A 12,976-nucleotide genomic window follows, 5' to 3' on the forward strand; every position below is an offset into this window, starting at 1 on the left:
TAAGTGTGTGTGTTGGGGATGGGGGTGGGGTGGGGGGTGGGGGGGGGTGCAGAAAGGCTAGGCAATCAAGGACATGGGTAGATGGAGGAGAAATCAAAAATAATAAATAAAAAGTTCTATGGAGATATGCAAAAGTTGGAGAAAGTCAGATATGTGTGTGTGTGTGTGTGTGTGTGTGTGTGTGTTTGTAAAATAAATAAAATAAATAAAAGGTCTGTAGCATAGGGAGAGGGATGTAAAAGTCTTGTAGGTGTGTGTGTGTGGGGGGGGGGGGGGGGTCATGAGTGCTGAGTAGTGAATGAGTGCAAAGTCAGTATAGTGTGAGTTCAGAGTTGGGAAATGTTTGAGAGTGCTGAGGAGTGAATGTGTGCAAAGTCAGTATAGTGTGAGTTCAGAGTTCGGATGGCCTGGGGATAAAAACTTCTCCTAAGTCTCTCAGTTCTGGCTTTGTGACTACATAGGCGTCTTCTTGATTTCAGTGGTAGGAATAATCCATTGTTAGGATGAGAAGAGTCCTTCAGAATCTTTTGGGCTCTTAGGAGTACTCTTCTGGAATAGATATCTTGTAGAGCAGGGAGTGGAGTTCTTATATTACGTTCAGCTGAGTGCACTACTCTCTGCAGAGTACTACAATCTCTAACTGATAATGTTGTAATAATAATAATAATAATAATAATAATAATGACCGGCGTTCTATACATTATCCCTTACATATCAGTATAAGTCAAGTATAATTCAGTTTAGTGTATCTCTGATCAGTACATGTAAGCTATACATTTACTTAGTTCAAAATAAGTAGACCAACAGTACACTTCCATGAACGTCTTTTCACTAAGGATCGATCATCATCATTGGTAGCTGCTCCCTCCCTGGGAGTTTATCATGAAAGTACTCTATGCTTGCTGCAACTACACTCTCTTCCAGCTCACTGTCCCTCTGCCTTGTAATGTTCTTGTTTATCACGTTTTAACTTTAAAAATCTATTCCTGGCATAGGCTACAGTTTGTAACTTGCATTGTGTTTGACTGTAGTGATGATCTTGGCATCTGTAATTTGTGTTGGGTTGGAACAGTCAGGGGGGTGGAGGAAGCCGTTTATTTCATGCACAATGAGTCACACAAATACACAAACATTTAGATGTAACTTGGTGCACCTGCAGTTGACGTTCATGTATTTCTATTTAAATGCATACAACACAATATGAAAACATTCAAATAGATAGCACTGGATTGGAAACTCCTGGTGGATGTAGGAAAGCAACTGCAAAGACACATGCTTCATCCAATGATTCTGTGACAAGGCTTCAGTGTATAAAACAATTCAACGAGTAAAATATCTATGTCAGTGCATATATTTTTGTAACTTTCTAAGCCATAGAGTATCCCACCATCATGATCAGGCATCAGACAATCCTATCTACACAAATATGAATAGACATTTCTGAGATGAATGCAAAAAACAGGCACAAATTATTTGTTCTTGACATCGGCCACGGCAGAGCCCGCTAGCATAGCAACATGCTAACACATTCGCGCCGCGCGACAGAGCGTTTGAGTGCACCTACCGGCGCGGGAGAGGTATGACTCAACTCGTGAAAGTTAAGGTAAGAACATATATTACTACTGATTTTGGGTGGCGTGTTCCTTTAAAGGTAAACACATTTCAAGTCATGTATCGAGTCATTTCATCAGTGGTTGTAATTTGTAAAAATCGCCCCTCTCATCCAAACCACCAGCTTGTTCCAGATTCTTACTGAAGATTCTGCAATAAAGTATGTAACCTTAAAGCAGTTCTCAGACCATCTCTAGTTACTGTGTGGATGACTGCTATGAGCTTGTAGCGAGTTTTTAACTACCTTATAATAATCTGCTGTGGCACGCTGTCTTTTAACTTGTAGATTTGCAGCTGCCTGCCCGACACAAGCTGCAGCATTTACAGCCATGTCCCCATGTGTCGCCCCGACTCCTGCTCCTATTCCTGCTCCTATTTGTACTCCTATTACTCCCCCTGCAATTGGACCACCCCCAACTGCTGCTCCTACTAATCCGCCAACTGCTCCTCCTACTCCTGCTCTTATTGCTACTTCTATTGGTCCTACTTCCTTTCCTGCCTTTGCTCCCCCAATTGCTCCTGCGATTGCTCCCCCAATTGCTCCTGCGATTGCTCCCCCAGCTGCTCCCGTGATTGCTCCCCCAGCTGCTCCTACAGGTCCTATGACAGCCCCCGCGATAGCCCCCCCGATAGCCCCCCCAGTTGCCCCCCCAGCTGCTCCTGCAAGTGCTCCTGCTATCACCTTTTCTACCTTCTTTCTCTTTTCTATTTCTTTCTCTGCTTTCTTTTCAGCTTCTTTTCTCTTTTCCATTTCTTTCTCTGCTTTCTTTTCAGCTTCTTTTCTCTTTTCCATTTCTTTCATTATTTTCTTTTCAGCTTCCTCTCTCTTTTTCTTTTCCTCTTTCCTGATATTTTCCTCATACTCATTTCTTTTTCTCTCCTCCTCCTCCTGTTTCTTTCTTTCCTCTTCCCTGATCTTCTCCTGAGTCTCCTGGTACATCTTGTTTGTGTAAATTTCTCCTTTATTCTTCTTCACCATGGTGTCAATCTTCTTCAGCAGCTCATTCACTTGAGTCTGGTCATCTTTTTTTTTATTATTTAAAGCATGATATCCACCGCCACATTTGTTAATGATCTCTTGAATCTCTGGCTCCTTGACAATATCTTCCAAAGGCATGTCTTCCAACTGATCAGCACGTGTGAACAGCACCATGGTGAACATTGCCGCTCTCTCACCAAGGTTCTCCTGGATCCACTTGACTGCGTTCCTCTCCCCCTCTGTGAATCTCACATCCAGTCTGATCACCAGCAGAAAGACATGAGGGCCAGTAAGGGACAGGTTGACACACTGCTCTATCTCTCTTTTTAGCTCATCTGCTGTCTTCTCTGTATCAGACAGTCCTGGGGTGTCGATCACTGTGACCTGACTCCTGCCTACCTTTCCACTATGCACTTCACAGATACCAGAGACAGGTCTAAAACCTAGACTTTCTTTGAAGACCTTTTCTCCCAGGATGGTGTTTCCTGATGCACTCTTCCCGGCTCCAGTTTTACCCAGCAGCACAATCCTAAGGTCTGAAGAACAATAAAACAAACTGGTCAGTTCCTCAATTTCTGAGGAATATCCTGCTTGAATTGGACCAAAATCGGTGCCAGTACACAAATTCAGCAGTTATATGTTATGAGATATGAGCATCAAATGTGTGTTGGATAGTTTTCCAAATATGCTTATCTCACATGCTATCCCATCTGAAATGCATGTATTACATGCATCAGGCTACATACAACATGTATTTCCATATGAAATATTTAGTTAATACTCAATGACATCCCATTCTAAATCCAAAGGCATTAAAGGTCACATTTCATTCATTTTTTTACAAGTTGAGATAGTTCTCGGAGGTGTAAATAAATACTGATATGCTTGGATCAAACTACCATGAGGATGTGGAGATAATGTGACCTACAATAAATCACTAGAACCCTCTGCTTGTGATACACATTATTTAATTATTTCTCCATAGTGGAAGTGCTCTTTCAGCTATGTATTTTTGAGTTAGAAAAAATATATAATATGAGTCTTACAATATTTATTATGACCGCCGCGCAGCGAAGCGGCGGTCATATAGGTTTAGTCAGATTTTTTTTTTTTTTTATTTATTTTTCGCATGCCCAAATTTCTGTCAATGAGTCCCGGGACACTGAAAGACCGGGGTAGACGAAACTTGGTGGGCATGTAACCCCATATGGATAGCATGGAACCATCGTTTTTCGTTTTGATCTGTAGCCCCCCCGCTGGACTGCACCCCCCGAAAGGAGGGTAGGGCAGACACAGTTTTCTGTGAATATCTCGAGAACCGTAAGGTTTAGGAGGACCATTTTTTTTTGGTAAGTTGATCTCAAGTGGCCATGTCAACCCATTCCATAACCACTCATTTCATGTATAGCGCCACCTAGTTAAACCTAAAAAAGTAAAAATGAGGTGTTGTAATCGCAGGTATCTGTGACCTAACATAGTCAAAACTGCACGAAATTGGAAGTGTAGGATCATTATGACACCCTCTGAATGCACGCCAAGTTTCGTGGAATTCCGTTCATGGGGGGCCACACAATAAATTAATTTATGTTACTATACACCAACTGGCCTGTAGGTGGCCGGAGACAGTTTTCTGTGAATATCTCGAGAACCGTAGGGACTAGGAGGTCCACCTTTTTTTTGTATGTTGATCTCAAGGGGCCATGTCAACCCATCCCATTACCACTTATTTCATGTATAGCGCCACCTAGTTAAAAATTAAAAAGCAAAAATTTAGGTGTTTTCATCACAATATCTCTGGCTGACATGGTCAAAACTGCACGAAATTGAAAGTGTAGGATCATTATGACACCCTCCGAATGCATGCCAAGTTTTGTGTACTTTCGTTCATGGGGGGCCTTACAATAAAATAATTTATGTGTACATTTAGTGACGTACACCAACAAGGATTCCCGGGACACTGAAAGACCGGGGTACACAAAACTTGGTGGGCATGTACCCCCACATGGATAGCATGGAACCGTCATTTTTTGTTTTGATCTGTAGCCCCCCCGCTGGACTGGACCCCCTGAAAGGAGGGTAGGCCAGACACAGTTCTCTGTGAATATCTTGAGAACTGTAGGGCCTAGGATGACCATTTTTTTTCCGTATATTTGCCTCCAGGGGTCATGTTAACCCATTTCATGTGCACACATGTGCACAAACAGATACACACGCACACACACACATTCACAGTAATCATACGTATGACATATACTCACACAGTAGACATATGTACGCTTCCATGCACAGGCACATACGCAGGCACACACACAAGCACGCACACACACACACACACACACACACACACACACTCACACACACACACACCCACACACATAACATAAACATAACACAAACAATCAAGAATTTCTCAGAATTATGAACAGGCAAGATGGAGGTGGGGTTGTATAAAATGAATTTTACATGTGAAATCTATGAACTAATCATGTTTTGGGACTTGTTGTCTAGCAGATACCAGTGAGAATTGAGTGTGGATAATGCAATTTAGTGAGACAGTTAGAATCATATACTGTAGGCCTTTCAGCGTGATTTCTTTTTGTGGAAAAAATGTGCTGGACTGGGCGGCGGTCATATTTTGTACCGCTCTGCGGTACATCTAGTTTAATATTTAAACAGCAACAAAACAGCCTGTTCCAGACTGCACCATGCTGTTTTTGTTGTAGTTTTTGGAGCCTGAGCTGTCTACAGAGACCACATCTTTTTACAGTGTATTCAGGGCACAGGCAGCTAGCGGATTGTGAGGAGATGTTTGCTGTATGTGACAAAAAATTATTATGACCGCCGCGCAGCGAAGCGGCGGTCATATAGGTTTAGTCAGATTTTTTTTTCTTTTTCGCATGCCCAAATTTTCGTCAATGATTCCCGGGACACTGAAAGACCGGGGTACACGAAACTTGGTGGGCATCTAACCCCACATGGATAGCATGGAACCATCGTTTTTCGTTTTGATCTGTAGCCCCCCCGCTGGACTGGACCCCCGAAAGGAGGGTAGGGCAGACACAGTTTTCTGTGAATATCTCGAAAACCGTAGGGTTTAGGAGGACCATTTTTTTTTTGTATGTTGATCTCAAGGGGCCATGTCAACCCATTCCATAAACATTCATTTCATGTATAGCGCCACCTAGTTAAACACTAAAAAGTAAAAATGAGGTGTTGTAATTGAAGGTATCTGTGACCTAACATAGTCAAAACTGCACGAAATTGGAAGTGTAGGATCATTATGACACCCTCTGTATGCACGCCAAGTTTTGTGGAATTCCGTTCATGGGGGGCCACACAATAAATTAATTGATGTTACTATACACCAACTGGCCTGTAGGTGGCCGGAGACAGTTTTCTGTGAATATCTCGAGAACCGTAGGGCCTAGGAGGTCCACCTTTTTTATGTATGTTGGTCTTAAGGGGGCACGTCAACCCATCCCATTACCACTTATTTAATGTATAGCGCCACCTAGTTAAAAATTCAAAAGCAAAAAATTAGGTGTTTTCATCACAATATCTCTGGCTGACAAGGTCAAAACTGCACGAAATTAAAAGTGTAGGATCATTATGACACCCTCCGAATGTATGCCAAGTTTTGTGTACTTTCGTTCATGGGGGGCCTTACAATAAAATAATTTATGTGTACATTTAGTGACGTACACCAACAAGGATTCCCGGGACACTGAAAGACCGGGGTACACAAAACTTGGTGGGCATGTACCCCTACATGGATAACATGGAACCGTCATTTTTCGTTTTGATCTGTAGCCCCCCCGCTGGACTGGACCCCCCGAAAGGAGGGTAGGGCAGACACAGTTCTCTGTGAATATCTTGAGAACTGTAGGGCCTAGGATGACCATTTGTTTCCGTATATTTGTCTCCAGGGGTCATGTTAACCCATTTCATGTGCACACATGTGCACAAACAGATACACACACACACACACATTCACAGTAATCATACGTATGACACATACTCACACAGTAGACATATGTACGCTTGCTTGCACAGGCACATACGCAGGCACACACACAAGCACGCACACACACACACCCACACACATAACATAAACATAACACAAACAATCAAGAATTTCTCAGAATTATTAACAGGCAAGATGGAGGTGGGGTTGTATAAAATGAATTTTACATGTGAAATCTATGAACTAATCATGTTTTGGTACTTGTTGTCTAGGAGATACCAGTGAGAATTGAGTGTGCATAATGCAATTCAGTGAGACACTTAGAATCATATATGCCTTTCAGCGTGACTTATTTTTGTGAAAAAACATGAGCAGGACTGGGCGGCGGTCATATTTTGTACCGCTCTGCGGTACATCTAGTTTCATTACATTTTGTCGGGCGCCTGTAGATTTCTGCTAAATTCACCAAAAGTTAGCATTCTAACATCCAAGGGTGTATTTTTGTCATTTTCCAGTATAAACATCTCAGCCTATAGCACCTATGTACACCAAACTTTCCAGGTATACACCTGAAATCCCTCTATAATTATATTTTCTATTGTAAACAAAATGAAAAAAGAACACACTACAGGTGAATAGGGTAAAATCTTTAACTAGCAAATATCACTAAGAAACTTCCCCAGTTGATTCCTTACATTAATATGAGAAAAAATGAATTACAAGTTTTCTGTAATTTAATATTTAGATATGCAAATTAGGCATCATCTAATTAAATATGCACTCATTTGCATACATTTTAAAACACAAAATCTCAGCATTGGATACAGCCAGGTTTAAAATTATGTTTTCATTGTGCTCACATATTAAATGGGGGGGGGGGGAATGCAGAGGGATTTATGGATATCTACTTTTGTTATCCTGTAAATCAGAATGTCAATAGCCTGGCAAAAATACAAAATTTTTGCCATGTTTTTAGGCATAGAATGTCACATAAATTAGGCTTGGAATAATATATGTTGTAACGTCCTGGGTGTGTTTTGATGTGCAGTTCGGGTCTATGTTAATGTTTTGTGTGCAGTGTGTTGTCTCTGTGCCTTGCTGTGTTTTATGTTAACTGCCTGTAGAGGCGCTGCAGGGGGGGCGGGCACGCCTGAGCAGCAGAAAAGTTACAGTGTTTTTTTATCTGTTGTGTGAAGTTCGCGGGAGTTCGGGAAAAAGAACAAGGACTGATATTGGCAAGTCGCAGCCCTTAATGGCGACCAAGTGCTGTACCTAATAAATTCTGGTTTATGAAAGTGGTTTCCTGTCCGAGTAACTGAGAACGTTACAATATCAACTAACCCCTCTATAAAAATCTTCTAAATATAGTTAAGCATAAGACTAGAAAGTCTGGTGTATGTAAGTGCTTCTGAACTGGAGATTTCGTGCTCAGAGTGGGAGATATTTTTTTGAGAAAACAGCCTTGAAACACAGCCAATGAGATTCCGTTCTCAGCCTAGACTCGCCTTTGAACTTTCGCGATTGGTTGCTGATACAAAGGAAGTGTCCATATATCGATCACATAGCGTGATACAGGAAAAACAGAGCTTTCCCAACGGTACTACACATGATATGTTTTGGATCACGGTCGCGGTAGTACATGCAAAGTTAGAATGCTAACTTTTGGTGAATATAGGAGAAATATACAATCACGAGTAAACACAATGTAATAAAATAAACACTTAAATGTGTAAATCGGACTTTTTGTTGTAGCAGTGTGACAGAATACATGCTAAGGTAGCAAACTAGCGCAAAATCTCGAAATGGACCAGTGCATGAAAAAAACATGTTTTCACCTGCCTTGTCTCGCCTTAATGATAATGCATAATTTGCATAATTAAACATACTGTAAAGGTTGCCAAAATCACCTTTTTTACATGGTTGTTTGTATGAAAATGTGTTACTATTTTGTCTCTATGTAATATGCCATTTATGTAAATTGGATGACAGCTGACTGTTGGACGCGCGTTTTGGGTAGGAGTGACTTTTATTGCACTTAGTTTAAATGGAGGCGCGGGGAGAGCGCTCGCCCCCGAGAGTTACCTGTGTAAAGCCGGCTGGTGTATGGAGTAACGCGCGTTAGAGGCCTTGCATGCTGAACATATACTGTGACTCTTTCTCGCTATCTGCGATCGCTGTGGATTATAATTTTTTCCCAAAGTCATTGGATTACAGCAAGCAAAGGAGCATTTTTCCTAACGTGCGTGTTTTGGTGAGATTGCGCTTCGCAACCGTATAGGGAACGACTTCTCAACAGACTGTAAGCGCAACAACTCTTCCCTTTCCTGATTGAATCATCTGCTTGATGTCGGGACTATTGGGCACTGAACTTTGGGGGGTATTTGTACGGAGCCCTAGAGGTGTCATCGCAAAATGTTTTGCATGTTGAGAGAATGTGCGCTCGTTTTACTACATTGTGCGCTCGTTTTACTAAATTGTGCTCACGTTTAACTATATTGTGCCCTCGTTTTACTAAATCGTATGCTCGTTTTACTAAATTGTGCGCTCGGTTTACTAAATCGTGTGCGCAATTTATTATATTGTGCTCTCGTTTTACTATAGTGTGCGCTCATTTTACTAAATTGAGCTCTCGTTTTAAGCATAGTAAAACGAGGGCACAATTTATTAAGCAAGTGCACCATTTACTAAAACGATGGCACGATTTACTTAAACGAGGGCACAATTTATTAAAACGAGAGCACAATTTGTGAACATGGTTATAGAACATTGTGTGCACGATCTACTTAAACGTGGCCACAATTTGTAAAACGTGCACTCAATATTGTCTTGACACATGTAAACATGAGCACGTTATAGTATATTCGAGATCTCGATCTACTAAAACGCACCCACGAATAATTAAAACGTGGGCTCGAAGAAATTAAATTGTGTGCACAAAAATGTAGTGTGGTGTCAAGGGGTATCTCCGGGAATGACGTCGGGAGGTGTGTCGCTTGTAGTGACGTAGGGGGAATCTCATTGATTGCAGTGCACCTGGATATAGCACTGTTAGGTAGGCTATAGGTGGGAGAGCAGATGATTGTGTGTGTTTGCACAAGCCCCTTGCCATCTTCGTCCAGCTGAATGTTTGCCGAAGTTTTGAGTGTTTGTTGAGGTCCAAGTTTATGCAGAGCTGTGGTGTTTATCGCGAACGGTGTGAGCTATAGCGAGTGAGAAGCTGAGCATCGTTTACGCCACTGTTATATGTCTCCCGTTTCATAGTCCGTATCAAAGCTTACCTCGTTGTGTGCATCATATCGGTGTGCGGGTGGGTTATATGGTGAGGCCCATCGGGCGCTAGAGGGAACCTTATTGTATTGGGTGGGTATTAGGCTACTACTAATACGCAGTAGCCTTTGTAGGCTACCAACAGTAGGTCTACGTGTTGTAATTGTTTGGGGGCTTGTCGCTGTGTGTGCTTCGATTGCCTTCTAGACCTCACAGTTAACGTAGGCTTTAGTCAACAATCCAGGAGATGGTGGAAACCGGTCATTACAACAGAGCCCGAGTAGCCTATGCAGCCCAGTAGAATTTCCCCATTATGGGTCTCCATAGCTGGCGGTTGACACCACAGGTGCCCCTGCTACAAAGAGTAGAATTCCGCTATAAACCATCATGACCACCTAAAGGCTTTAGTTAGCTGCCTACGGTTATCATCACATTACCAATATGAACTGTCACAGACAGCTGTAGGCCTAGTCCATGCCAAGGTAACACGAAGTTGCCACCACAGCACAGCGAGCGGTGAGAAAATGACGGGAATTACTAAATGTGAGCACGAAATACATATTTCGAGAGCTCAATTTAGGCCTACAACGGGGTCACGTTTTATTATTTCGAGGGCTCAATTAAAGGAAAACGTGCTCACAAATTATCAGGACCAGAAAAAATATCACTTAAAGTGAGCTCTCCCGGGCTCCGTATATTTGTTTGTGCATTGTGAAACTTTGTTGTTAATTGTGTGTCGGGCCTTCAGTTGCGTGCCGAGTGGCCGCGAGTTCGTTCATTACATCACACAAAGTGAATCAATCTCATACGTTTGGGTTTCTTTCTGTAAGATAGTTTTTTCTTTAATATACACTCTTATTAAGAGGAAGGCAAGGACTTTTGCCAGTTTAAAGGAACCGTATGTAGGATTTTGGCCAAAACTGGTACTACAATCACTTTCAAAATACTGTAGAGTGGTGTACACCGCAGATGTGGTAACTAGAGCAGAGCTGGCAACCCACACTGGGTGAAAAGGCTCTGAATCAGGAGATATACTGACCGGATATTTTTTATGACATGCAGCATATCAGGAGCATCTTTGATCATATCCTGAGTTTTTAAGAATCAGTGAAAATATTGATTTATTTTGACTCCTGATATGCCAATGAGATATCAGGGGTATGTATACCCAAATCACAAGTCACACACACCATTTCTGGATATCTTTGGGTAGGTCTCCACCCTTGGATAGGCTATCATACTAGATAGCCTAGGCCCAGATCTGCCTAATTAACAGTCACGCATGCCCTACGCCCAAAACGTACCATAAAACATCACTGATAAGCTATTTGCCGTTTGATTTCTATCTAATTTCGGGACATTCAAAAATAGACTATTTACAGTGTAAAGACTACCTTTTTCAGGTAGCCTACTTACCTAATTATTTTGGTTATGGTTCAATTTCAATGATATCTTTGATATTTTATATTTGCTGTAGTCTGTAGGTCTAGCCTACTTTTTATGTATATGCATGAGATCTGTTGGAGGAATAAAGTCCACATTTTAAATTATCTACTTTCCCCTTGTCCCCAATGCTGACTGCCAAAACGAATTCGGTTCAGCTGGAGTTGCCACATAACAACAATACAAAGTTAAATTTAACAGTAGCCTAAACAATTAAAAAATTTGGAGTAGGCCTACATTAAGAAGAATCGCAATATCAATCAATAGCCTAATGAAAATAACTAAATACTATATGCTACAAACCATAACACATAAGAAAGGCTTATTAAACTTGTTAAAGTTGAGCATCTATAATTTCATACTATTTTAACATTACAAGCTTCCTTGTGGGCGAACGTAACAATGGATCAATCATGTTGTAGCCTAACTTGTCTATAAAACGTGGGTGACTGATAAACCAATGTTGATTTAATTAAGAAACAAGGCTTCAAATGAAATTGACGTCAAACTATATGAGAACCAATAATGTTAATACTCAGATAGTAGTAATAGCCCACTTGCCTACTGTTTTGACACTTCTACAAAATCAGTTCGGTAGTCATTTTAATGTAAATATGTAAAATATGCAGGCCTTATAATGTAAAATATGCAGGCCTAATAATTTCCACGATTTCTATGCTTTGCCTCTCGATAAGCGCATGCGCACACACAGCATAGCTTCTACCCATCCCCCACCGACTGACTTTTCAACGAACTCCTTGCCACTGGTGGTGACTTCAACCGTCACTTTTCTGTCATGGATCTGACTGCAAGCTGTACAAACTCTGCCGTCATCATATCCAAGGTAAGAACTACAGTACTTTTGTATGTCAATTGAAAACTGGAATTAATTAGGAAAATACTGTTTTTAGCATTAATGTTAACCAAAACCGTTTGTTAACCGTCATGTTAGAATCAGCTAACGTTAACGTTTGCTAGCGAGCTAACATCGCTAACGTTAGCTGCTAGCTGTTAATGTTAACTTTTCCAATAACTAACTTTACCATTGTATGGAATATCTGGAATGGTAGTAATATCATATTCAACAATAAGTCTGTCTGAGATTTCGTTATGGATGCAAAGTTTTAGTTTGAATGAAATGGCCAAGGCTATCAGGCACGAGTAGGTTAGCTAACCTAGCTATAACTTCTAGCTACATTTATAGTGGCTGCTAATGACTATGCAGGCTAACGTGAACAGGGGGTTGAAGTAGCTAGCAGCTACCTCAATATGATGCCGACAAGTGAAGGGATCTTTAGTTTGTGAAGGGTAACGTATAGCAGCTAGTGTTATATTAAGCCATCCTTACACCAGAAGACTTGACCAGATTTGGGTAAGATTATTGAAAGATTGTAGTCTTTTGAGTAAAGCTTGAAAGCCAAATCTTGTCAAAGGTTTTTGATGTATGGGTAGCATTAGGCAAAATGTTCTTCATTTCATAGCCCTTATTTGGTTGTACCTGACTTGTGCCAAGGCATGTGTTCATTTAAGATGCATGTGAGGGCATTAGTGCTTCAGTGATAGTCTTTTCATGTTATGTGTAAGCTTATTTTGCCATTTATTAATCTTAATTTCCCTCTGTTCTCTGTTTGCAGGCAGTGAGTTGTGAGGACTGCTTCCCTGAGAACACTGAGTGCATTCTGGAATATTCCAAATGTGTGCCACTTCCATAC

At 41.2% G+C, this 12,976-nt stretch overlaps 2 protein-coding genes across 2 annotated transcripts in view; both read right to left on the reverse strand.

The window, feature by feature from the left end:
• LOC143117816 (GTPase IMAP family member 8-like) overlaps window positions 1–12,976 on the reverse strand; it is a 344,603-nt gene that overhangs the window by 208,597 nt on the left and 123,030 nt on the right. The gene's annotated exons all lie outside the window — the stretch shown is intronic.
• Window positions 1,805–12,781, reverse strand: LOC143117299 (GTPase IMAP family member 4-like). Its single transcript, XM_076278968.1, has 2 exons — window positions 12,763–12,781; window positions 1,805–3,126 (listed from the first exon to the last, which is right to left on the reverse strand). The coding sequence occupies exons 1-2, from the start codon at window positions 12,779–12,781 to the stop codon at window positions 1,805–1,807; spliced, it is 1,341 nt and encodes a 446-aa protein (XP_076135083.1).

This window comes from Alosa pseudoharengus, unplaced genomic scaffold (genome assembly GCF_046254945.1).
Source record: "Alosa pseudoharengus isolate Yale_2024_CS ecotype anadromous, Long Island Sound unplaced genomic scaffold, YU_APseudo_1.1 YU_APseudo_1.1_scf_1, whole genome shotgun sequence".
Lineage (NCBI taxonomy): Eukaryota > Metazoa > Chordata > Actinopteri > Clupeiformes > Clupeidae > Alosa > Alosa pseudoharengus.